General features: G+C 36.3%; 1 protein-coding gene across 1 annotated transcript in view; it reads left to right on the forward strand.

Moving 5' to 3' along the window:
• Positions 1-26,831, forward strand: part of LOC122804025 (hydroxysteroid 11-beta-dehydrogenase 1-like protein) — a 238,509-nt gene that overhangs the window by 158,063 nt on the left and 53,615 nt on the right. Inside the window, exon 4 of the mRNA XM_044073703.1 lies at positions 21,382-21,547. Within this exon, the coding sequence (XP_043929638.1) occupies positions 21,382-21,547 (166 nt within the window). The remainder of the gene's footprint in view (positions 1-21,381; positions 21,548-26,831) is intronic.

The raw sequence follows: 26,831 nt of genomic DNA on the forward strand, positions 1-26,831 counted from the left end.
ACAAAAGCTATTAGCACAATAGCTCAGGTAACAGAAAGTAAAAGGGTTGCTACTGAGCTTACGGAGCCTATAACAAGATAAATAACCAAAGATCCAGTAGAGGTATTATAAATATTTTGGAAATTTCATAAAAATCTGTATAAAACAGAGAAATGTAGAAATCAAGGAAAAAGTACAATTGTAAATTTCTATGGAAGATTTAAATATGCCAAGGTTAGAGGTAGATGAGGCTCCATTACTAACAGTTAGGACAGGAGGAGATGAGATAAAAATGTTGATGTATAACCAATCTACAAGAAAGTCTCCAGGAATAGATGGTATTCCTGTGTAAGTTAGGAAGTTAGGAGGGGGAGAATGTGATAAAGATCTGGAAGGTTTTAACAGTATTTTAAAAGGAGTAAAAGCACCAAATTCCTGACAGAAATGTGTGTTGGCTGTAATACTTAAATATGGTGAAGACCCATCGGATTCAGCTTCTTATAGGCCCATTTTGTTTCTAAACCATGATTATAAAGTAAACCAGAAAAACGGAAACACCACCAAAATGGGAATGCAAACCAAAATGGTGGCATGAAGATGTGCTACCCATAAATGGACTCCAAATAGAAAAAAACAAATGAAAGTCCTGCATACAAGAGGATAAAAGCACTTAATGTTTTATTAAACTTTCATTTGTTTATTTTTATATTTGGAGTCCTCCATTTGCTTGTAGCACATGATTATAAAGTGTTTATGTCTATAATGGCTAAGAGAATGGCAAAGGCAATGCCAAAATTCATAGATATGGATCAATGTGGTATTGTGAGGGTAAGGCAAACATTTGAAAGCATTTAATAGAACAACGATGATCCAGAATGAAGCAGAATATAAGAAAATACTACTGGTGTTGGTGGGTCTTGATGCAGAGAAAGGGATTTTATGAGTTAGTAATGGAAACATTTGTATTCCTTGACATGATATTAACGGATCAGAGGCAAAAATTAAAGTGGAGGGGTTCCTCTGTGATAAGCTCTCTTTAGACAGAGGAACTTGGTGGGGGTGTCCTCTTCCCACTTTGTTATCTGCATTATAGTTAGAACCATTGGAAAGAAAACTAGGTATTCAGAAATTCTAGGATATAATTGGTATAGTAGTCAAGAAAAGTTGGCTTTACTAGCAGATGATATTATTTTGTACCTAATAAAACCAGAAAAAGACATTTCAGTGTTGTAGAACATTCTGAGTCTTTTCAGGATACAAAATTAATAATGGTAAAGGCAAGAGCTGTAAACTATGTACCACACATTAAGTGGTTCAGCAACACCTGTATTTATCATTATATGATAAAATGAAGTATGAAGGCATATGGGTTAAAAAAGATTCTGTTATGGCAGCTAAGGATATGCAAACAGAGACTAAACAAAAGAATATAAAAACTGAGAAACTGGAATGGATATGAATAGCAAGATACAAGCAGTGGCAATTTTTTTAGCCCCTGTAGTTTTATACACACATCAGGCATATTTTTACCAACCAGAGGAGCAGTTGTAGACAGCAATTAATAAACAATTGAAGGATTTTTTTTTCTGGGAGGGGACGAAGACAAGAGTCAAGTGGGATAAGTTGATCCTTCCAACAGAACAAGGTGGTTTATGACCACTTGATTTGAAGGGACATTTCAGAGCTACACAGTTAAGGCTCATATACATAGGACAAGTAGAAAGCTATAATTTAAAGTGGAAAGGGATGATGACGAAACAGGGAAGAAGCTCAATAAATAAGGAGAGAGTGGGATTTTGTACACAGATGCTTAAAGAGAATAACAATGACCATATAGAATATTATATTCATAAATTAGCAGAAAGTATTCTACAAACTAAGCAAACATGGGAATGGTGAAATGAGATTCTGCTGACAGGTATGAGTGCAATTAAGGATGCAGAGAATAAGCAGGGGGCTGGAATTTACTAGAGAAAAATGGTAAAGTGACCAATGTATCGGGAGTAAATAATTAGAGAGGGAAAGCTAATAGAAGGGGAACAAGCCAACAATTCATTTGGACTGCTGGCTAGAGATTGGCTTCCCTATCAAGAACTGATATCAGAGTATAGGCAAAGAGAAAGGAATAGGGGGATCCTAAGTGAAAGACCAGCACTGTAGAGTTCTTAGTAGTATCTAGAACTGAAGCTCCTATTAAAAACGATAATTAGTAAGGCATATAAAATACTGCATGATAACTATATAGATTCATAGGTTCATAGGTTGGTACTAGGCTATCAGCCCTAGGGCCTATACAAGCATAGTCATAACAATTCCCTGGCTATTTCTTCCCACACTATTTACTTCCCTGGACCCCTGTCTAGCAGGGCGACTGACGTGATCCCCGGGGTGAATTACCTTTCTCCCATCCAATCGTCAAGGTTCCTTTTGAAGAGGACCAAAGAGGCACTCTGCTTGACATGTATGGGCAATCTATTCCAGAGTCTGGGGAGTCTCTGGGTCAGGAACCTATCCCTCCAGCATGTTTTGTTTATTGTGATGACAAGGTTTAGATCCCTGGAGCGTGTGACTCTGAGGGATTGGGATTTCTTTAAGTGTAACATGTCCAACAGCTCTGGGTTTGACATGGCCTTGTATGTTAAGCAAAAATCGCCTCTGAGTAGATGATATGCGACAGAGTATAGCTGGAGTTTTTTAAGGCAGTCAGCATAGGGCATCTGCTTTAGGCCTGTGATTCTTTTAGTGAGGTATTTCTGTGGCCTTTCCAGTTGTTGCAGATGTCTTGAGAGGTACATACCAAACGGGGCATTGTATTCTATAATGGGTTTAATGAGGGATGAGTACAGTGGGACAACAACCTCCTTTTTTCTGGATGCAAAGCCCTTAGTGATGAGGTGTGCCACATAGAAGGATTTCCTGACTGTTGTGGTGATGTGGTTATCGAAGGTGAGACCACTGTCCACCTGTGTCCCTAAGTCTCTTATCAAACTTTCGGTGTTTAGTGTACTGCCACCTATATGGTAATTCATGGATACATGTTTTTTCCCAAAGGGGATAACTATACATTTCTTGGCATTGAGCTTGAGCCCATGGCTCTGGCACCAAGCATATGAATCAGTCAGAGGAGCGTAGAAAGGACTGGAAAGAGAGATTGGATAAGCAATTCACAGAGAAACAATGTTAGGATATATGCAGGTCTCCCAAATATGCAACAAACACTAGAAGATTTAGGATTTTTTGCACATAAGTGTTTGCATAGGTATTTTTATACCCCAAGTAGACTCCAAAGAATTTTTTCCTTAGGTAGATTGCAAATGTTGGAGATGTGATAGAGAAGATTCAGGTAAATGGGAACATATTTTTGGGGGGTGTAATGAGTTAGCAGACTTAAAAATTCCCTGCAGACTACTCTGTCAAAAACACTGGATGAGCAAATTTGTGTAACTTGATAAGTTCTAAATATGATGGGTGCCAAAAAAGCAATTACTAGAAAATGAAAACCAAACTCTGAGCCATCTGTACTAGAAGTAGTGAATAAAGTAACAGGGATAAAAGAAATGGAAGTGTCATCTTTACAAAAGTGTAGGAGCAAATTACATAGAAAAAATGGGACTTGTGGGAACAATACAAGCAGAATAATGTTTTGGAGGAAGAATTAAGTTTTAGGGAAGGCAGGAACTGAATGAGCTATGTAATGTTTGAGAATGACTGTATAGATTATATGTGATGTATAATGTTTGCAACTGAAAATATGTCGATATGGTTTGTTTTCATTTACATACATGTATGATTGCCTGTTTCATAAGTGATAATTCAATAACAATGTTTCCTATTTTTTAAAGAATATTACACTAATTATCCATCATGTTTCCATATTCCAATATATTTCTAATACAATATATAATATATTTGTGATGTTACAGTGAGGACTGTAGATGTATGCTGTATTTGGGTTTGAAATCATGCAGTCTAGCTGACAGAAGGCAATATTTTCCAATATACTGTAATATTTGATTATAAATCAAGTGCAGCTAATGGACAGATGTTAACAACTGGTCAGTAATCAGATGCTTTCTTTGATAATTACGATTTTCCAGTGAAATGAATAATGAATGCTTGAAAGTAGGAGGGATAATTTTAATGCTTAATGTTAGGCTGTAGGTGTATGTTAAGGACATGGGGAGGATTTCTTCTCCAGTGCTTAGAATTTTAGAGTGCAGATAGTAGAACTGAAGAGTGTATCTATAGTCTATAGTACTTAACAGTTGGACATCTTTTCTAGAAAGTTATGTAAAACAAAAGGAAAATATGATGTCCCTAAAGAGAATTTTATACTATCCAAAAGATTCCATTAAGTGCTGATGCCAAAGAAGGATGGCAGCACCAGGTTCTGTGTGGACTACAGGACATTAAATAGTTACACAGAGTTGGATGCTTAACCCATGTCTAGGACAGATGAGGCCCTACAGTAGCTGGGTGGGGCTAAGTATCTTTCAATCATTAATCTTACCAAGGGTTACTGGTATGTGCCCTTGACTCCCAGTGCTAGAGATAAGTCAGCCTTTGTGACTACTTTTGGCTTGTATGATTTCACAAAGATGCCCTTTGGGATGACGAATGCCCAAGCATCTTTCCAAAGGCTGGTAGATCATATCCTAGTAGGAGCAGGAGGGTTTGCCCTTGCTTACCTAGATGATATTGCCATCTACAGCCATTTCTGGCTAGAGCACCTTCAGCATGTCAGGAAGGTGCTGGGCAGACTACAGAGAGCAGGGTTGACCATTAAGCCGAGCAAATGTCAGGTGGGTATGGCAGAGGTCTCCTACCTAGGACATAGAGTGGGGAGTGGTAAGATAAGGCCAGAACCTGCCAAAGTGGAAGCCATTCAGGCATGGCCTGCACCTGTTACTAAAAAGCAGGTGAGGGCATTTTAGGGACAGCAGGGTACTACAGAAAGTTTGCCCCCAGTTATAGTACCATAGTTGCTCCCCCTCACAGACCTGACAAGGAAGAACAGGCCAGATAAGGTAGTGTGGATCCCAGCATGTGAGCAGGCATTCCAGAAGCTTAAAGAAGCTTTGGGAGGACCCCCTGTGTTAGCCAGTCCCGAGTACAGCAAATAATTTGTTGTGCAGGTGGATGCTTCAAACCATGGGGTGGGGGCTGTACTTAGCCAGATTTCTTCAGAGGGGGAAGAGCACCCAGTGGTTTATCTCAGTCATAGACTCCAACCCAGGGAGGAATGCTATGCAGCTGTAGAAAAGGAATGTCTAGCCATAGTGTGGGCATTGTAGAAATTTCAGCCTTATCTGTATGGAAAGAAATCCACTATTATGACAGATCACAACCCCTAATATGGATAAACAGAGCCAGCCAGCAAAATGCCAAGTTGCTAAGATGGAGCTTGGGGTTGCAAGCATATGATATGTCAGTGCAGCACCACAGTGGGAATAACAATGCAAATGCAGATGGGCTCTCAAGACAGGGAATGGGGTAGATATGCTCAGACAGACCTGACCCTCTCAAACCGTGTTTCTCAAGGATCACTTGAAAAACTAGCTTGGCTTCTCCGGGGGGGGTGAAGACTGGTAGAAATGTGAAGGCTGCTAGCCTAGCCAGATAAAATTTTATAGATAATTCTGTCATTTGTAAATATGAATGTTGAACTACAGACTTGTTTTCTTAAATGAAAGAGTATGCTGTGAAATGTGGAACAGGATTTTGTCCTCTGGGGCCAAAGTATTATTTTTGTTAAACTGAAAAGACTATATGGAACAGTAAAAAATAAAATGAAAATTCTAATTAGAATACTTGTCTGGTTGCCAAAGCTAAAATCAAAAAATAGAATATGCATGCCATGCCAGATGGAACAGAAAATGGCAAAATTGGTGAGAATAACACCCATGGGAAGTTCTGGTGGATACCAGAAAAAAATTGCATAATGTGTTTATAGTGCATTTATGAATAATGCACCATGACAGTAGTTAATGCTTGTGAAGACTGGTAGAAATATGAAGGTTGTCAGCCTAGCCAGATAGAATTTTATAGATAATTCTGTCATTTGTAAATATGAATGTTGAACTACAGACTTGTTCTCTTAAATGAAAGAATATGCTGTGAAATGTGGAACTGGAAATAAATGTGACAACAGTGCACTCTACTGTAAGAAAGCTAAGTCAAGAATTTCATGACTGTCTTTGATGTTTACAATTTGGCTCTAGCCAGGCTAGATGAAGGCTTCCTGCCTATTGTTTTAAGGGAAGAGTTAATGACCAGAATTTACATGTGGAATGTCCTTTATTGCTCTGGTTTCTGCCTAGGTGTAAAATAATGTAAATGCCGTTTCTGTGTGGCTTGGGAACCCAGGGAAGTATAAGAATGGTGTAATGTTTATCAGAACTGCAATTTCAATTTAAACAGAGAGAACCAGAAGGCATTAAGCATTTTTGTCTTGACTATCCAGCTCATCAGCACTCTGCCTGTTGTCTTATGTAAGTTAGCTTAGATTTGTGTTTTCCTTTAGAAATAGCTAGGAACTAGAAAGATTAGACTAAGTGTTTTATTGTGATGTCAGAACTGTACTACTGAATTATTTTAAGTATTTCTCTGTGATCTCTGAACTCTTGACTAGCACTGTGTGGTAAGAAGTATTGTATTTTGTTTTTATTATTTATTATTAAATAGTTTAAACCCTTTCAACTGTGGTTGTTTTTGTAGAGATAATTTAAACTCTTTAGAGTACTTGCATGCCTTTGGTTAAATTGTACAAAGCCACTCTAATAGCTTTAGCCCTGGGCTATACTACCAATTGGATAATAATATTGCACAGTAATAATTGGACACCCTTTTAAGGGCCTTTGAGTAGCTGATACGTATTAGTGGATTGTGGCCAGTGGGACTACCATACAGTCTGGGAGGAAGGGGCACAGCTGGAGAAACTGTGCCAGACTTCCCCAGGAGTGTATGTGTGGTTGTATAAACTCTTCTCAAAGTGTGTGTGTGTGTGTGTGTGTGTGTGTGTGTGTGTGTGTGTGTGTGTGTGTGTGTGTGTGTGTGTGTGTGTTTCAGCTACTTGGGTAGGGACACGTTGGACAGAGAGGGTGCTAAAGGTTTTAGCTTGCCAACTAAGCTGAGATCTGGACCCTATAGCTGTGCCAGTGGGGAGTCTTATTGGGGATCTGGAGAGCAAGGGAGCAACCAGCCCCAGACTGACTGTGATCTCTGTGTGCTTTTAAAGGAAATTGTACTTTACTGTGTGTGTTTGTTTTCCTTTCCTCCTATATGAGACTCCCTCTCTGGTATTGGTGGTGAGGATTGAGGCTCCTTGATTGCTGGGCCAGACATGGGTGTCATAATGCTTATTCAAAATGGTGAGAAGTATCTCATGACAGAGTTCATGTCGCAGGATACAATTAGACATTAGAAGAGACACTTCTCTGCTTATGGGTTGCTTAAGCATATAATTTTCAAAAATGAAGTCCATTTTGTGTCAAAATAATGTTGTTGATTTGTTTAATATAGAATAGTAATAGATTAGTTGAAAGATCCATACATATATTCAAAACATGTATGAAAAAATCTATAAACTACAATGTTATAAAATGAGCATAATATTTTGCATTCTCTGTAGTGGTACAGAACACCAGATTGTTTTGTGGGATAATCACCTATATAATTGTTCTTAAACGGGCACATGAGAAACTGACTCAGCCTGATCAAACCAAGCCTGAATTGGACTCTTTTAAGGAAATAAAACGTACAAAATTTCCAGCATAAAAAGCATGCCAAAGATAGGTCATTTAAAGAAAAACTAGTCAGTGCTTCCTCAACATACCAGTGGAGGGGGTCCTAAGTGAATTTTAGGTGTTATCATAGAAGAAACACGTCCAGTACTTTTCAGGTGCAAGGAAACAATTCTGATATTGTAGAATAGTCCAATAAATCCACTCGACCACCAAGGCAGATGTAAAAAAACTTTAATGTATGGTAAGCGCTTTCATGCATCCTTATATATACATTGCTCTATTTCAAAAGCACCTATCACATATAAACATCAATAAAATCACTTAAACAGTCTCCGCCCTCTTAAAAAAGGTTTTAAAGGAACTGGACCATTTAGTCCTGGTGTTGCATCAATGTGTAACCTGATGATCCAATTAGTCTCCCTTTGTTCAAGAGTATTATTAGAATCTCCTAGTCTCATATTATTTGTTATCTGTTCTAACACTTTAAATTTGAACGTGTGTTTAGGGTCACTGTTCATTACATGAGTAGCCAAAGCATTTCTAAGATCTGACTTCTTGATGGCAAGTAGATGTTCACATATCCTATCTCTCAATTGTCTCTTGGTCTTACCTACATAGAAACTACAGCATGATTGACAGGTTGCCAAATAGATCACATAAGTACTATTACAGTTGGTTGTAGAGCAACTAGAATATTCAAAATGTGTAACAGGATGTATAAAAGAAGGGTGTATATCTATGTAATTTCTAAGCACACATAGATATACACCCTTCTTTTATACATCCTGTTACACATTTTGAATATTCTATTCGCTCTACAACCAACTGTAATAGTACTTATATGGTCTATTTGGCAACCTGTCAATCATCAATCAAGATACATGAACATCTACTTGCCATCAAGAAGTCAGATCTTAGAAATGCTTTGGCTACTCATGTAATGAACAGTGACCCTACACACACATTCAAATTCAAAGTGTTAGAACAGATAACAACTAATATGAGACTAGGAGATTCTAATAATACTCTTGAACAAAGGGAGACTAATTGGATCATCAGGTTACACCAGGGATGTCGGGAGGCATACGCACTGTACTGATTTCAGTACAACTTATTTAGAGGGGGGGGGTAGCTTTTTAAATGTTTGTTTTTCGCGCTTTACTGCACGATGACGTCAGCCAGTCGGCTGAGAGCTCACCGCGCATGTATTTCCAGCCGTTACACGAGCGGGAAAGGATTAGCGTTATGGACTATTTAGCCATTACGAGGGGGAGAGGACTGTGGAAGACCAGAGCAGGAGAGGAGTGGTGAGTGTGTGGACTATTTAGCCATTACACGAGGGGGAGAGGATTGTTTTGGAGACTGTTTGGAAGACCAGAGCGGGAGAGGATTGTTTTGGAGGCTATTTAGAAGGGCTGGTGAGTTTCGGAAGTGTGTGTGTGTGTGTGTGTGTGTGTGTGTGTGTGTGTGTGTGAATGCCCCAGGTGGGATGTACTGGTGATTAGTCATGGTGGTGTGGTAGGGAATACCTCAGGCTTGAACTCTGTACCTTGTATGCAGGTGTTAAAGACCTGAATTCCCTACCCACCACCATTTGTAAAAAAATTGCAGATTTTTGCCTCATATTTGATCTGATCAATATCTGTATCATATCTCTTGTTTTTAAATATTGCAATGCTTGAAATTTGATGGTGCAGTGGTAGCAACGTAGCATTGATGTCTCACAGCTGTAGGTTCTTGGGTTTGGTTCTTGGCTGGGGTGCCTTCTTTGTGGGGGTCTGTATCTTCTCCCTATGTTTGTGTGGGTTTGCTTTTGTGTCCTCCCATGTTACAAAGACCTGTCTGCATTATTTTTTCCTGGGCCTCTGCTGAGAATTGTTTTTTGTTCCAAGTCAGACTGTCCTGATTAAAAATTGACAGGCATTTAAATTTAGACTTCAGGTTTCTGAATGTTTACTTCCTTACATATTTGATGGTGTAGTGGCAGTATTGTTGCCTCACAGCTATAGGTTTTCTGGTTTGATTCTTGGCTGGGGTGCCTTCTGTGTGGAGTCTGCATCTTATCCCTGTGTTTGTGACATAGTAAAACAATTTTTTATTCTAGCAATAAATATATACTAACATAACCTTTTTTATAGCAATTTTTTTAAGTTTATGACTATTTAAAATTTGTCCTTATTTTTGGGACTGTAATACCCTGTTATTGGCTTTGTCCATGTTTTTTGTGCTAAGGTTGACAGCTATGGCAAGAACTGAATTCACTGAATATGTTTGAGGGCTGTATTCCCTCATTACTGGGTTTGTCCAGGTGTTTTGTGCTAAGAGGTTGACAGCTATGGTGAGAACTGAATTCATTAAATGATAGCCATTTAAGTTTCAGTCTTCCTCTCTTTCACAAAGCAGGTGATTTGGCATAGTGGTATGTTCTGACTATTTTGCACAGTAACCTTGGCAGTAAAATGTATGATGGTAACACAGCATTTTATTCTAGCAGCTTTCCAAGATTATACAAGCAATGTTTAATGTGTTCCTTTTTTTTGCCCTTTTGACCCACCCCAATAAATTTGGCTTTTTCCAGACTTCTTGTGCTGCGAAGTTGAGATGTAGTTGAGTATTGTGTAGATTTTACAAGGAGCTGAAAGCTGCAGGGGAAGAGAGTTTAGTGCTGATTATGCTAAATCGGCTCACATTGCTAGTAGCACAAAATGTTGTGTACTTGCTTTTAATGCAGAAGGTTGTTGGTTCTACTCCCATAAGGGGTGAATGCTGCTGTACTGAAAGTTAAGACACTAACTATGAGCCTGTTATCAGTTTGCCATCCATTTCCTATTGCAATATTACTAGCTTATTATTAATATAATTTAGTCAATTTATTCCTCAGGGACATCAGACACTTTATTTTTCGGTGAAGTCATGAAATATAAAGGTGATTGCTAGCAGCAACCGCTTCATTAGTTAGATTTATTTAACGTGGAATTATTTAGATTACTTTTTTACTACTTCAGAGATTGTGCATATTATTTACTGATAATGGTGGACTATAAAAGTTTGACTAGACTTTTATGATGGAAATGTTCTGAATTGGGCAGTTTTGTTTCATTGTTTACTGGAAAAATGTTCAAAGCAATAGGAAGGTGTATCAAAGAGCACATGTATGTTTCATATGCAAGGGGCCTATGATTTAAAAGCAGCCCAGAATTAATTTTTATCTGCCACGGGTAAATGTATTTTCTTTGAATGTGGGTTTTAATGTTGTTTCAATGAATGTGAGTTTCAAGGGCAGAGAAGTTTTAATGCCAAGTTTGTTTAGCAGATGTCTTAGTGTTTGTGCTGTAAAATGCAAAATAAAACTTTCAAATGAAGTTCAAATCATCATAGAAGTAAACCAGTATGCACATTAGTGTTTATGTTAAATGGAGTGAAATAGCAAAGTAATGGATCATTGGAATGGCTGCAGGGGGAGGCTCCATTCGACCATGGTTTTGTGAGGGAAGGGTGGCGAACTTAGACAGCCCCAGCTGAACTATACCTCCCAACTGTCCAGATTTTCAAAGAATGAATAGATTTTTGCTTCTTATTTTTGGTTTGTTCCTCAATTTGTGGTTTTCTGGCAAATGATTTAGGAATTAAGTCACTAAATAATGACACTAGTTTCAGACTTTATAACCTTCAGAAAAATGCATGCTAAAATAAGATCTGTTCTATCAACTGTCCCAGTTTATACAAGAGCAATTTTTAGTACTGTTTATATGTTCTCTCAATATATTTGGCCTTGTCCAGATTTATTGCATTAACAGGTTGAGAGGTACATGCAAATAAATTGCTTTATAGAATTAGGCATAGCCAAACCTCAACTGTCCCTGATTTTGGCTCAAAATGTTGCTCTTCCCCTAATGATCCCTCCACAAAATAGCAATTTTGGAAGAAAACATAGAGGGTTTACTTTACTTTTATAAATAACTGTAATGATCAGAGTTATACATTACTTTTATTTCAGAAATGCATGTAGATTCTCTAATTTTGTCAGCTGCTCTAAGTTAACTGTGCTCATATTAAAATGGTGTCCCTCCTTTGACAGGTTCCCAGCTGTATTGTCTGGCAATTTTATATTTTGCATCACATTTTTGGTCCATTTTTCATAAAATTGCAGTTTTCTGGCAAATTAGTGGCAAATTTTAAAGACTGAAGTTAGAAAATAATGCAGACATTTCAGTTTCAGATTTCATACCTTTCAGAAAATTCGTACTGATGCAAGACCTACTACTATTCTATTATCTTTCTAAGTTTATAAGAGCAATATTTAAAAAAAATGTCCTTATTTTTGGGCCTTTGCCTCAGTTTTATTTATGAGTTTGTTGCTGTAAGAGGTTGAGAGGTGTTGTTTGTGTGTGTGTGTGTGTGTGTGTGTGTGTGTGTGTGTGTGTGTGTGTGTGTGTGTGTGGTAGGTAGCATACCTCTCAACTGTCCACATTTTGCAGAATGTCCAGATTTTTGCCCCATATTTTTTGTCTGTTCCTCATAAATTTTGTGATTTTCTAGAAAATCATTGAAGGCTGAAGTTGCTAAATAATGACAGACATTTGAGCTTCAGACTTCATGTCCTTTAGAAAAATTCATACTAGCACAAATCCTGTTATTCTAGCAACTTTCTAAGTTCACGAGAACATCATTTAATATCTGCCCCTGTTTATTTTAGGCTTTGTCCATATTTCTTGCACTAAGAGGTAGGTAGGGGTGTGTGTGTGAATGAAACATCCTAGTTAGTGGTAGCAGGTTGTTAGTAATTTACTCAAGCTCAAAACCTGTACCTTAGTTACAGAAAACAAAAGCATAAAGTCTCTACCCCAACTACCATGCTCCATTTTTCAAAGAACTGACATTTCAGGTTAATTTTCAATTCAAGGAACCGAGTTTGAGTGAATTTATATTATATTACTGAAGAGGCATTACAGCGAATGGCTCTTCATCGACACTAAAAGAGCGAACCGTGAATTACGAGAATGGCCATAGCTTGGCTGGGGAGGGGGGTAGCAGTTTGAGAGCTGTCAGTACAAATTTGAAAATCCTAGCTACACCCCTGGGTTACACATTGATGCAACACCAGGACTAAATGGTCCAGTTCCTTTAAAACCTTTTTTAAGAGGGTGGAGACTGTTTAAGTGATTTTATTGATGTTTATATATGATAGGTGCTTTTGAAATAGAGCAATGTATATATAAGGATGTTATTTTAATATGTTTATATGGTCTGAAGAAGTGCACAGTGGGGCATGAAAGCTCTTACTGTACATTAAAGACTTTTTATATCTGCCTTGGTGGTCGAGTGGATTTATTGGACTGTTCTATTTTACCTTTTGACTTCCACTAGTACCTTTTTCCACAGTGGCATTATTAGTTTTTATCTTAATTGTGATATTGTGTTTAGAAGTCATAGTGACTATTTAAGACATAGACCTTCAATCCCTAGGGACATATTTGTGCACATTGACCATCCAGAGATAACGACTTTATATAAGTTGTTGGACATTGATGCTGATTCTTCAGAAGAAGAGATTTTATCTTTACTCTCATAAGGTGTGACTACACCTAAAACAGAACAAGAATCAGTCATCAATGCTATTTTGCATCCTAATTCAACCTAGACGATTTTCTTACAGTCAAATGAGTCTGATATGTCAGGAAGTTATGGTTCATTTCCTGAGTTGAGATGCTCATAGAGGGTTGCAAACAAATGATTAATAAGTCAATAGCAGCTGCTCCTAAGGTTGCCACCTTTTTCAAATGCCCAAAGTGGGACATTTTTGGTACAAATGTCAGATTTTGCAGAGCAAAACATACCTACGGCCAGTACAAAGGACAGAACTTCACTTTTTTGCCTAAATAAAAGCTTATTCTTGTATCATTTTAGTTACTTATTGTGTTTTTTATAGCATTTAGGTGTTTCAGATACAGAATAACTATTTTATGCATCTATTACATAAAATATAGGAAATATTTTTGTCCTAAAATCTCAGGACATTTGCCATTATTTCAATTTTTTTGCAGGACACAGCTGCCCAAATAGGAACTGTCTCTCGCAAAGTGGGACAGGTGGTAACCCTAGATGGTCCATGCTATATACTGTTACAATACCAGCTGCCTCATCATGTAAACAGTATAGTGCAAGTAAAATTGTAAAGTTACAATTACTCTAGAAAAGATATACTGTGGAGCACTGAGCAATTATTGGCACCTCAAGGCATCCATAAAAGTGATCCTGCACTGAGTGCATAATGTAACTGTGTATGAGTGTAATATTTAATAATAAAGTAAATTTCAGAGTGTAACAATGGCATGTCATACTTAACATGTAGTATCAGCTTTTAAACCTACAATAAGCTGGAAATAACTAACCTATAGCAATCAGTGGAAAAAGGAATAGTCCAGATTTAACCTAAGTTTTCTGTTCTTTCACAGTTGTCTGTGTACAGTAAAAGTAGAAATTTATTTCCAATTGTCATGTCACAAGTTTGTTTCATTACCTCTGGATCACTAGCATAAAACAAATATCATGAGAGAATCAGATTTATAGACAAATATATTCTGTTTAGAAAACTCCTCAGTTTACATGCTTATGCACAGCTGTGCTCAATGTAGTCTGCTAAACTAAGAGAAAATCATGTCTCATGGAGCAGTGCTATTAGCAGTGAGTTTCATATTGGTGAACTGCACTAAAAGAACATAAGCCCATTCATTCAGTGGGTGTAGAAGACAAGTATCCCCAGGCTAGGCGGCCCATTTGTTCCTGTCCAGGAAGCCATAGCAGCCCATCCAATCCCTCAGTGCTGAGAGCTGGGTAGTAGTGAATGGGTCAGCATGTTGATCCCTAGGAGTAGCATATTCTTCCCTCCCTGCAGACTCACCAAAGCTGCCTGGTTTGAAAGAGGATGCATATGTGCTCCCACATGCATCTCCTATTCCCAGGTTCAACAGTTAGGACCCTGCATGATGCAGTACAAACCAAAGTGGCTACTACAAACAAGCAACATATCTAGCTACAACTAGATCAACGCTGTGGGCTCAGAAGCCTCCATATCCCTTGGAATGAGCAAATTGATGTCAGTCATTCAACATGATCCTCCCCTGCCCAGTCCCTCAGATGGCATGTTGCTAATCAAACAAAGGCTGTCTTGGCTGTAGTAGGACTTCACCACTCTGTGGCAATGGAATAACACTTCTTATGCTAATTTTTAGATAAGAAACAACAGTGAAAGAGAAGGAGGCCACAGCCTAAAAAACAACGCCAGTTCACAGATAAAAATTTAATCCAGCTTAGCGCCTCGGCATAATAGCCTTCAATGAGCACAAGTTACAAGCACACACCCACTACAATATATATCACAATTAATTAAGTAATTACATAATAAATCAATCAAAAAGCTAAATAACATTTAAAGAGAGAACATTCAGTATAAAACAAAACTAACAATATTAATAATATAAAGCTTATAATAGACTTTTCCAATTTACTTCTAAATTCAAACCATTAGGTGACATGGTATTATATTTCAAAATATAAATAGTTTCTTTAAATAACAAAATATTTTTAATTAATCTATCATCACCTTTTTTAATAAAAATATTTTCTAAGACACAACATTCAAACAATGCAGCATTACTATTATGGCACTCCATAAAATGTAAAGCAATGGGACTAGTTAATACTCTTTTTTTAATATCTCTAACATGCTCTTGCATTCTAGTTTTGAATTTTCTCTTTGTCTCACCAATATAATATAATTTACATGGACATCTAACACAGTAAATAACACCTACAGAATTACATGAAAAATATTCTTAGGTCTAAATGGAATACCATTAATATTATCAAAATATGGTTTTACAAATTTACATATATTACACTGGCCATAAACATTAGTACCTACTATAACCAAATTATTATATACATTATCTAAAGGAGAAATATAATAAGTGTTAATTAATTTATCAGATAAATTTTGACCTCTTTTAAAAGATATTTTAGGAATAATTGGAAAGATTTTATAGAGATTTTTATCTGAAATCAGAAATTTCCAAAAATACTTAATAATATCCCAAATTTTGTCACTATAAGAATTGTAGACAGTGACAAAATAAATATCTGATATTTCCTGAATAGAACCCATTAAACATTTATTATTCCTATTAACAGGAATAACCTTATTCATAAAAGGTAAAAAACTATTTACTTCTCTACTGTTATTACTAGTAATCAATTTATTACCCTTTTTAAGATTTGTTTTATCCATTAATTTATTAATACAAAAATCTAATATATCAATACTATATCCCCTTTTCAAGAACATAATAATACTATCATAAATATTCTGTTCTAAATCTATTTCATTATTACATAGTCTAGATAATCTTATAATTTCTCCATAAGGAATAGCAGATAATGTATGGGGGGTGGCAGCTAGTTCCATAAAGAAACTGATAACCATCCATAAACTTACGGTATACCGTAGTATGGATCTGATCACCTGCCACTCCAGTTAACATAATGTCTAAATAATGAACTTCACTGCCAAACTGTAAACCATCAAACCGCAAATTATACCTGTTATTATTAAGATCTGAGAAAAACTCATAAACATATTCACTACCGCCATTACATAGAAAAATCAAATCATCTATGTAGCGGTAGTAACACAAAACATAATTTTTATAAAATTTATTAGTATATACATATTCCAATTCAAATTTACCCATGAAAAGGTTTGCATACATGGGGGCAAAAGATGCCCCCATAGCAGTACCCTTTAGTTGATGGTATATAACTTGATTGAAACTAAAAAAAATGTTAGAAAGACAAAAAGAAGTTAAGTCCATTATATAATGAGTGGTGGGATTATCCCCCAAAAAATAAAGTAATGCCTGCAGACCATCAGAATGATTAATGTTAGTGTAGAGACTAACAACATCTACACTAACCCAAAACATGTTATCTGTCCAAATAATATGACTTAATTTATCAATAAAGTCAAAAGAATCTCTAACATAGGATTCTAGTTTTTTTACATATGATGACAAATAATTATGAACAACTATACCCATATTTCGAAAAAAATAATTGCTGGCCGCAACAATGGGACGGCCAGGTGGGTTATTCATATTTTTGTGAAGTTTGGGGAGACAATAGAAGGTAGCTAAATTACAATTCTCCAAACAGAATTTTTTGTCAAGGTCATCCTTGGAAATATAACCCAGTCTTACTCCCTTGTCTAATAAGATAGTACATTCTTTCATGGCTGCAATATATTTATCATAATCACTAATCTCATAAGTTAATGGGTCACTTAAATGTTCCATACACATATCTAAATATTGATTATTATTCAATATTACAATTTTATTGCCTTTATCAGATTTTTTAATAATAATATCATGTCTACTAGAAAGATTTTTCATAGCCATCCATTCATTCTTGGTCATATTACATAACCTTTGATCATTCCTACATACATTCAACATTTCTTGTAACGAGAAATGTATCATTTCAAAGAAATGAATAATGTAGGAATTATTATATGGAGGAATAAACTTACTATGAAAATTAATACCTTCAGTATTAAGTGTAGAATAAGCTGAGGAATATAAAGAAGGCAAAGATTCATCAGAAAAACAAGAGTAATAACTGTCCATACTAGAATCATCATCACTATCACTATATAATAAATTAGAAACAGGCTCATCATATATAGACATTTTTTTATCATTTGAAAAAAAATATCTCAAATGAAGTTTTCTGACAAATTTAAAAAACTCCTGTTTCAATATGTGGTGTCTAGGAAAGACAGTAGGAACAAATTTAAGACCATACTGCAATACAGCTAATTCTTCATTGGAAATATTACAACCAGAAATATTAACAACATTATTACCATTCAGTAAGACAGGATTCGAAAAATCAAGTCCATCTACCCCTTTTAAATGTTTGTCTAGATTGCCCTTCACCCGGAGAAGAACCCGTAGCAAAGTCTTTCTTTTTATATCCTCGTCTGGAATTGTTGCCATCACTCCGAAAGCGTTGCTGATGCCCTAAAGAATCATTAGCAGCTGGCAAAGGTGGAAAATCAGTATCAGAATCTGTAGTAAAACCATAGCCTTCTGAGGAAGCAAATGATACAGAAAGCTGTTTTTTGTTATTATTTTTAACATTTACTTGTTTTTTTGAAGGGCGAAAAACTTGTTTTCGTTTCCATAAGAAAGCACGCCCATTGTCATAATCTTTAATGTCCCTTTTAATTTTTACTGATTTATATTGTATCTGTTCAGTCTCATATTTATGTAAATTATCATTTAAATTAACAAAAATATCATTGACCTTAGCCATACCAATGTCAGTCAACAATCTAGAATGCATGATATGTAGTTGTTCTTGTAATTTCAACAAAAGAAGTTGTTCCCTTTCCACGAGTATCTTGACCCACTCCATTGCACAATTATGAGCCGCCGAAAGCCAGCGGTCTTTAAATATTAAATCATTACTGTCTGCATTATCAAAAGGTGTCGCTGGGCTTTTGAAAGCTCGTAAGCCTCGTGGAGAAATGTCAAGGTCCACATACCTTTGAAGCCCTAACAAATTAAAGTGACACCGTGTTTCCCTAAAAAGCAGCTTTTCAAATTCTTTAATGTTATCTTGAATATCCTGCGGAAACGCAGGATTAATAATGCGGCCACCTAAAGAACCGAAGGGGTTCATAAATTTTTGCTGTCTATCTTGAAAAAGTTTTGTAATATACTCTGAGGAAACGTTACCATTAGGTGCTGCATTCACTGCAGAATCTGCCCGATGAAAATCAGATACGGAGCCGGTACCACGTAGCCTGCTAGCTGAATGAATATCCATCGTTACAGAAGAACCCGGCACATCCGTAGGAGCGTTCGCTCTCACCATACCCTCAACAGTCGGTAGCATCGCAGGAAGCCCACCTGTAACGTCCTTCACAACCTTCGGTCTAACTGTCTTATCAGGAGCCGCTGCCATCACGGGAAACGAATTATTCATCCCTCCAGAAAAACCATTAACGGTTGAAGGGATTGCAGCATTAGTAGCGTTAATAGCATCAACAGTTCTTCCATTGTCACCTTCAATATTAGCAGTAAACCCATTAACCGATGGAGAGAAGTTCTCTCTAAAGACTCTAGGAGTATTTAATAATGAACTGGTATCCATATGAAATATCAAAAACAACAGTGAAAGAGAAGGAGGCCACAGCCTAAAAAACAACGCCAGTTCACAGATAAAAATTTAATCCAGCTTAGCGCCTCGGCATAATAGCCTTCAATGAGCACAAGTTACAAGCACACACCCACTACAATATATATCACAATTAATTAAGTAATTACATAATAAATCAATCAAAAAGCTAAATAACATTTAAAGAGAGAACATTCAGTATAAAACAAAACTAACAATATTAATAATATAAAGCTTATAATAGACTTTTCCAATTTACTTTTAAATTCAAACCATTAGGTGACATGGTATTATATTTCAAAATATAGTTTCTTTAAATAACAAAATATTTTTAATTAATCTATCATCACCTTTTTTAATAAAAATATTTTCTAAGACACAACATTCAAACAATGCAGCATTACTATTATGGCACTCCATAAAATGTAAAGCAATGGGACTAGTTAATACTCTTTTTTTAATATCTCTAACATGTTCTTGCATTCTAGTTTTAAATTTTCTCTTTGTCTCACCAATATAATATAATTTACATGGACATCTAACACAATAAATAACACCTACAGAATTACATGAAAAAATATTCTTAGGTCTAAATGGAATACCATTAATATTATCAAAATATGGTTTTACAAATTTACATATATTACACTGGCCGCAAACATTAGTACCTACTATAACCAAATTATTATATACATTATCTAAAGGAGAAATATAATAAGTGTTAATTAATTTATCAGATAAATTTTGACCTCTTTTAAAAGATATTTTAGGAATAATTGGAAAGATTTTATAGAGATTTTTATCCGAAATCAGAAATTTCCAAAAATACTTAATAATATCCCAAATTTTGTCACTATAAGAATTGTAGACAGTGACAAAATAAATATCTGATATTTCCTGAATAGAACCCATTAAACATTTATTATTCCTATTAACAGGACTAACCTTATTCATAAAAGGTAAAAAACTATTTACTTCTCTACTGTTATTACTAGTAATCAATTTATTACCCTTTTTAAGATTTGTTTTATCCATTAATTTATTAATACAAAATCTAATATATCAATACTATATCCCCTTTTCAAGAACATAATAATACTATCATAAATATTCTGTTCTAAATCTATTTCATTATTACATAGTCTAGATAATCTTATAATTTCTCCATAAGGAATAGCAGATAATGTATGGGGGGGGGGTGGCAGCTAGTTCCATAAAGAAACTGATAACCATCCATAAACTTACGGTATACCGTAGTATGGATCTGATCACCTGCCACTCCAGTTAACATAATGTCTAAATAATGAACTTCACTGCCAAACTGTAAACCATCAAACCGCAAATTATACCTGTTATTATTAAGATCTGAGAAAAACTCATAAACATATTCACTACCGCCATTACATAGAAAAATCAAATCATCTATGTAGCGGTAGTAACACAAAACATAATTTTTATAAAATTTATTAGTATATACATATTCCAATTCAAATTTACCCATGAAAAGGTTTGCATACATGGGGGCAAAAGATGCCCCCATAGCAGTACCCTTTAGTTGATGGTATATAACTTGATTGAAACTAAAAAAATTGTTAGAAAGACAAAAAGAAGTTAAGTCCATTATATAATGAGTGGTGGGATTATCCCCCAAAAAATAAAGTAATGCCTGCAGACCATCAGAATGATTAATGTTAGTGTAGAGACTTTTTAGATAAGCTCTGTAGCAAACTCTTAGTCTGATGGTGATTTTTTTGTACTTATGCTGCTAACTGATTCTGTAACTTAACATATTAATGTGCTTACATAAGGTTTAAACTGATTATTGTCTGAGTGTCATGTTTCTCTCTAAACTTATGTGTCTGTAGCTTGGTGCATACCTCTTAACTGTCCATATTTTGGAAGGATGTCCCTAATTCATTCTCAAATTTTTATTCCGTCCCTTTGAAAATTAGAAATTATTTTAGGATTTTCTCCATTGATAGTACCATCATTTAAAAGGTGTTCCTAATTTTGGAGATTTTCACTAATTAGTTTTTGCTTTTTAGTTACTGTGGAGGTAAACTCTGAGACAGAAGCTCTTGGGTCATGGCTGAAGATGATTGTTTCAGATCAGTCCACCTAACTGGTTAACAAAATAAGTAAACATAAAGTGAATAAATAGTTTTCTGTGTCTTGTGGTATGTATTTTTGGCACAATATACTTTGATATAGTATATCTCTGTAACCATTGGTCTGGGCCATAACATTTTTTTGTATAGTATCACCTAAACCTGGCTGCATGTGCATGCTTTCTCTATGGTTGGTCAGGTAATATGTGCTGCAAAACTTTGGTTTATATCTAGCTAAAACTTATTTTCTTTCTACTTGCGTCTTCCTTTGATTTTCAACTTTATTTCTCAATTTCTTTTTTTTATAGGAAAAATCCCAAATCCATTTGTAACATCTTATGCAGCCAGCAAGTTTGCACTAGAAGGATTCTTTGGCTCTCTCCGCCATGAGATTGCAATGCAAAGGCAGGATGTGTCTATCACGCTATGCATTCTGGGCCTGATTGACACAAAATCAGCAATGGATAAAATAAGGTGATTTCAGAAAATGCACTTTGATTATTAAAGTATTTAGTCTAAAGGACAGCAGAACAGGTGAAAGTCTTTCAAGATTTATGAGTTGTATTACCAGATAAACTTCATGCTATCATGCTGTGTTTCTATTTGTTTTCTATTGTGAATGCAAAACATATCCATTCAGTGAAGCAAGATTTATGCAAACTAGACAAATCATTAACATAAGTTTGTGATGAGAAAGCATTATTGAAAAGGCTTATGAAGTTTCAGCTCTTCATACATTAAACTCTAGGAAGAAGCAGCTCCCAGACAGTTCTGCAGAAATTATCATCACACTTTATCATTTTATATTACTCATCTAGTAATAACACTTCTGTGAATTCCCCTTTCTGGGCCATTAATCAAGGAGCCTGAATCCTTACCACTAACACTGGAGAGGAATGTTCACTTGGAATAAAAATAGCTACACACAGTATTTCAAGATGCAGTTCTGTGCATCAAGCACAATTTCCCTTAAGAGCACACAGGGAACACAATCAGTCCAGGGTCTGGATTTCTCTCTCTGTCTCCCTCCATGTCCCCAGTAAGACTCCCCACTGGCATAGGTCTAGAGTTGAGTCTTCAACTGAGTCTCCAAGCCAAGTCCTCTAGCACCCTCTCTGTGAAACCAGTGGTTCATGTTCCTGCTCCAAGCAATGGATACACACACACGCTTTGAGATTTGATTTTCACATACAAACAAACACACACAAACAAACACACACACAAACACACACACACACACACACACACACACACACACACACACACACACACATACACCTGGGAAAGGCTGGCAAAGATTTATTAGCTATGCCCCCTTCTGCTTAGATTATAAGGTAGTTTGTGCCACCAGACACTCCAAAGCCAGCTACTCTAAGGCTGTTACAAGGGTACCCAATTATACAAAGTGAAATTAATATTAATACAAATGATAGTGTTTTGACCAATGCAGTAAGGCTTTCAGGAGTTGCCGCAGAGTCAACAAATAGAGTACCCTCAAAAGTTAAAATGTTATTTAAAGGATCAGCCACAATGAAAAATGTAACTATATTTAATAATAATAATAAAAGAACATGAAAATATGGAATATCTATTTACAATAAACACCAGAGTTTCATTCACAGGCAATATTAAAATAACACAGACAAACAGAGTCACAGGGATACAGAAGAACAGTACTTAACTAATCTCACTATGTTTTCCTGACTGATCTAAATAATTATTATTCCCTGGTTACTTACTAGAGCAAGACAATATGAAGCAGGTGAGAGATCCTTGTCATGTTACAAAAACAGAGTGCTCTGAGACTTCAGTCTCAGCTAGTATTAAAACATTATTTTAGTGACAGATTACAGAATTACATCACATACATCTGGTCATCTGACTTCTGGTTCCCATGCAGCTCCCCATTGCTAGAAACTGTCAGGATTTAGCACATATGTTTCAATAATAGACACGCTGAGAACCTAGCTAAGATCTGCTGCAGCTCCTGAAAATCATAAAACAATTTCAAACCTCCACCCTTCCAGACTAGCAATTATCTCACTCCAAAGACAATGTAGAAAGCTTCCTGGTACAGACTTTTTGTCTCTGGCTGCAATGAGATCTGTAATATACAATCTTTATGGCCTAAGCCAAGTAATTTAATTTCAAACTATTTTCAAAGTTTGAAATTAACCTCTTATCTTCCAGTATCCTCTGTGAAAACATACATATTTAAGCAGTTGCAATAATACATATATATTTTTTTTTCTCCTGGCATAGTTGGCAATACCTAACATTATCACACTTTGACTAAAAAATTAAGGCCATTGGTAAAGGAAATGAGAGAACAGCCTTGTGTTGCAACATAATTATTACAAATTTTAAATTATGTTCATTGAAGAAAAATGTTTGCTTATGACAACATTGGCTATGAAAGAATTACATGTTTCCATTTCGTGAGTTAGAAAGGGGATTTGTAACAATTACTTGAAAAACAATAAATAACAAATAATTGAGCACAAATGCTTGAACCACACATACTGGAAAAAATGTCAAAACATATTTTTTGCAAGGTTGCAAGCCTTCCCTGCATCTCCACTCCCCTGCTAATTACATATACCAACTCCAAGACTACACTACTGTAAGGAAATGGTAAATTCCCAAATCATTGCTGTACTGTGATCATAAATACAGAAAAAAATAGTAGCATTTGTTCAGCTGATTCTTGATCAGCTGTACCAGCTTTTTCTTCATTTAACAAAATGAACTCCAGGAAGGGAACCTGTTGAATATGGGTTGAATAAAGTTACACTTTATTGGGAAAAACAGAAAGCATTCCTATTAAAATGCTACAACTAATGGTTACAAAGAATATATTTCTAGGCCATAATGAACTTTACAAGTAGACCAGAGGAGCTGTCATAGGAGGGCCAATGTATCCGCAGGTTATGTGAATATGATGAGATGGTGGAAATCAGTGTTTATTTATAGTCATCAGAACACTTTTCGTGAGAAATGTGATTTATTGTTCAGATTCTATGAAGGTTTTGTAGTTATTTGGAGGAAATGGGATGACTTTTTTGTCCTGTGGTATATCATTGAGGTACATTCTGACTTTCATTTGATGATAAAATGAATAATAATGTTTCCTTCCTAAATACCTATTTATACAAGATAATACTTTCAGGATTAATCTGCTTATGAAATCAAAATTGGTTATTACCAATTAGAAACAATTCAGCAACATATACTTTGCTGGGGTGTAGAACTAAAGATCAAAAACCTTGTGGTGTGACGTGGCTCAAAGCTACACAATTTCTAGACCAGTCTCCCTCTGAGTAGTAGACCCTAGATCCCAAGCCAAATGGCTTTGCTTCACAGCCCTTCACAGAGGAAAGGGACACACAGCAAATTGCTGTAGCTTTGTTATTGGCAGCAGTCACACTAGGAAGTGATGGCAAAGTGGCCACTCTACTAAATATTGTGAGAAATGTCACAAAAAAGTCAGAAACAGTACACAAGGCAATGCATGTGCATGAATGCAATAAAGTGCCTCAGCACTGCAACTTTGGCACTGTAGGCAGGCCAGACAGGACCAACATAGTAAAGTGTCAGCAGAGTTCATTATATAACTGGGAAGGAAAAGGAGAGATATGAAAGGTAGAAAAGACAGAATAGCAAACAGAGCAGCTGATATATATTTATATATATATATATATATATATATATATATATATATATATATATATATATATATATATATTATATAAATATATATATATATATAAATATATATATATATATATATATATATATACACACACACACATATATATTGTGTATATATATATATATATATATATATATATATATATATATATATATACTATCGTATTAAAATGGTAGTTGCAGAAGGTAATGAGGAGTATGCATTGAATGAGCAGAGGGTATAAGGAAAGTTACTAAAGCAGATGAATGTGAAATGCACAGAGGCAGAACTGGTAATATAGATATATAAGGTGAGTATAAGATAGGTACAACAGTGTAGGGACACAGACATATAGAGGGTGAACAACTGCAGAACAGGATGGTTGTGCTACAAACAAGATACTGGGAATGACACATAAGGAAGATGAACATCTGAATGGGGTATAGCTCAGGGTACAGGGGACCTGCCAGACTGGCTCAGATAATAGTGTACCCAGACATGGTCACCTTCATGGCTAAAATCATGGGTAGGGTGGGCCACTAGTTGTCTAATGGTTGGCATTGCCAGTTATGAGAATTCCCCAGCTGCAACCGATGGTGCTCCACAGTGTACAAAGAATTGGCCAGCTGTTAGTGCAACTTGGATCAAACAGCTCATCGCTGTTTGAGGCTGAACATCTGGCAACTGTGAGTCACATCTGGGATACACAGGTAGCACCACCACAGATGACATCTGTCAGCTGTGGTGTTTGTCAAATGTATACCTCTGCAGGACAGAAATGTACTGGTAGGTGTTGCCACCATGACTTCAGATTTTTCCCTGACCTAGATGCAACACTTGGCATCAAGCAGTGGATGTGCAGGATGGTGATCCAGGTGCAGAAAACTGCCACACATACTACAGTAGAGTCAGGAAGTGCAGTGAGTGGCCCACAAAATAATATGCAACATGTAAATATCCAGCCAGATGACATATGCCTGCACAGTGATATGGCACACATAGACAGGGAACAGACAGTGCTGCTGAGGTCCATGGCAACCAGTATTGCATCTACTTGTACATTTAGAAAGCTGATGGTAGCACCTTCCATCCAGCTTCTGCAGGCTAAGTTGGCTGAGGCCATGAGGGCATAGCTCTCAATTGTCCAGAATTTCACAGCATGTCCAGATTTTTGACTCTTTTTTTTTTTTTTGGTCCATTTCTCATAAAATTGCAGTTTTCTGAAAAATCACTGGCAAATCATTGAGGAGAAAATAAAAAAAAATAATGGCAGAAATTTGATTTTCAGACCATGTCCTTCAGAAAAATAATGCTAATGAATTATTCTATACTATCAACTTTCTAAGTTTCTAAGAGTAATATTTAAAATGTGTCCCTATTCTTCGGCCTTTGTCCCTCCATTATTTGTGACTTTTGTGATGCTGACCACTGTTGTCAATATGTGATGGCCACCAATATGTGTCATCCCCATGCTGGGCCATTTATCAAGGAGCCTGAATCCTTACCACTGACACTGGAGAGGGACATGCACTTGGAATACAAATGGATGTACTCAGTGTTTCCAGATGCAGACTTCTCTGCATCATGTACAATTTCCCATAACAGCAGACAGGGAACACACTCAGCCTGAGGTCTGGATGCCTCTACATCTCTTTCCCTCCAAATCACTAATAAGACTTCCGACTGGTACAGCTGTAGGGTTAGGTCCTCAGCCGAGTGTCCAAGCCAAGTCCTCCAGCACCCTGTCTGTGAACCCAGTGCTTCGTGTTCCTGCCCCAAGTATCTGACACACACACACACACACACACACACACACACACACACACACACACACACACACACACACACACACACACACACACACACACACACACACACACACACACACACACACACACACACACACACACACACACACACACACACACACACACGGGAAAGGCTGGCACAGATTAAACATTTTAACAACTTTGCCCAGACTATAAGGTAGATTCACTGCCACCAGACACACCACAATCAGCTACTCTAAGGCCCTTAACAAAGGGTGTCCAATTATATTGTATAATA

The sequence above is a fragment of the Protopterus annectens genome, chromosome 6.part0 (assembly GCF_019279795.1).
Source record: "Protopterus annectens isolate FY-2018-M chromosome 6.part0, PAN1.0, whole genome shotgun sequence".
NCBI classification, from domain to species: domain Eukaryota; kingdom Metazoa; phylum Chordata; order Ceratodontiformes; family Protopteridae; genus Protopterus; species Protopterus annectens.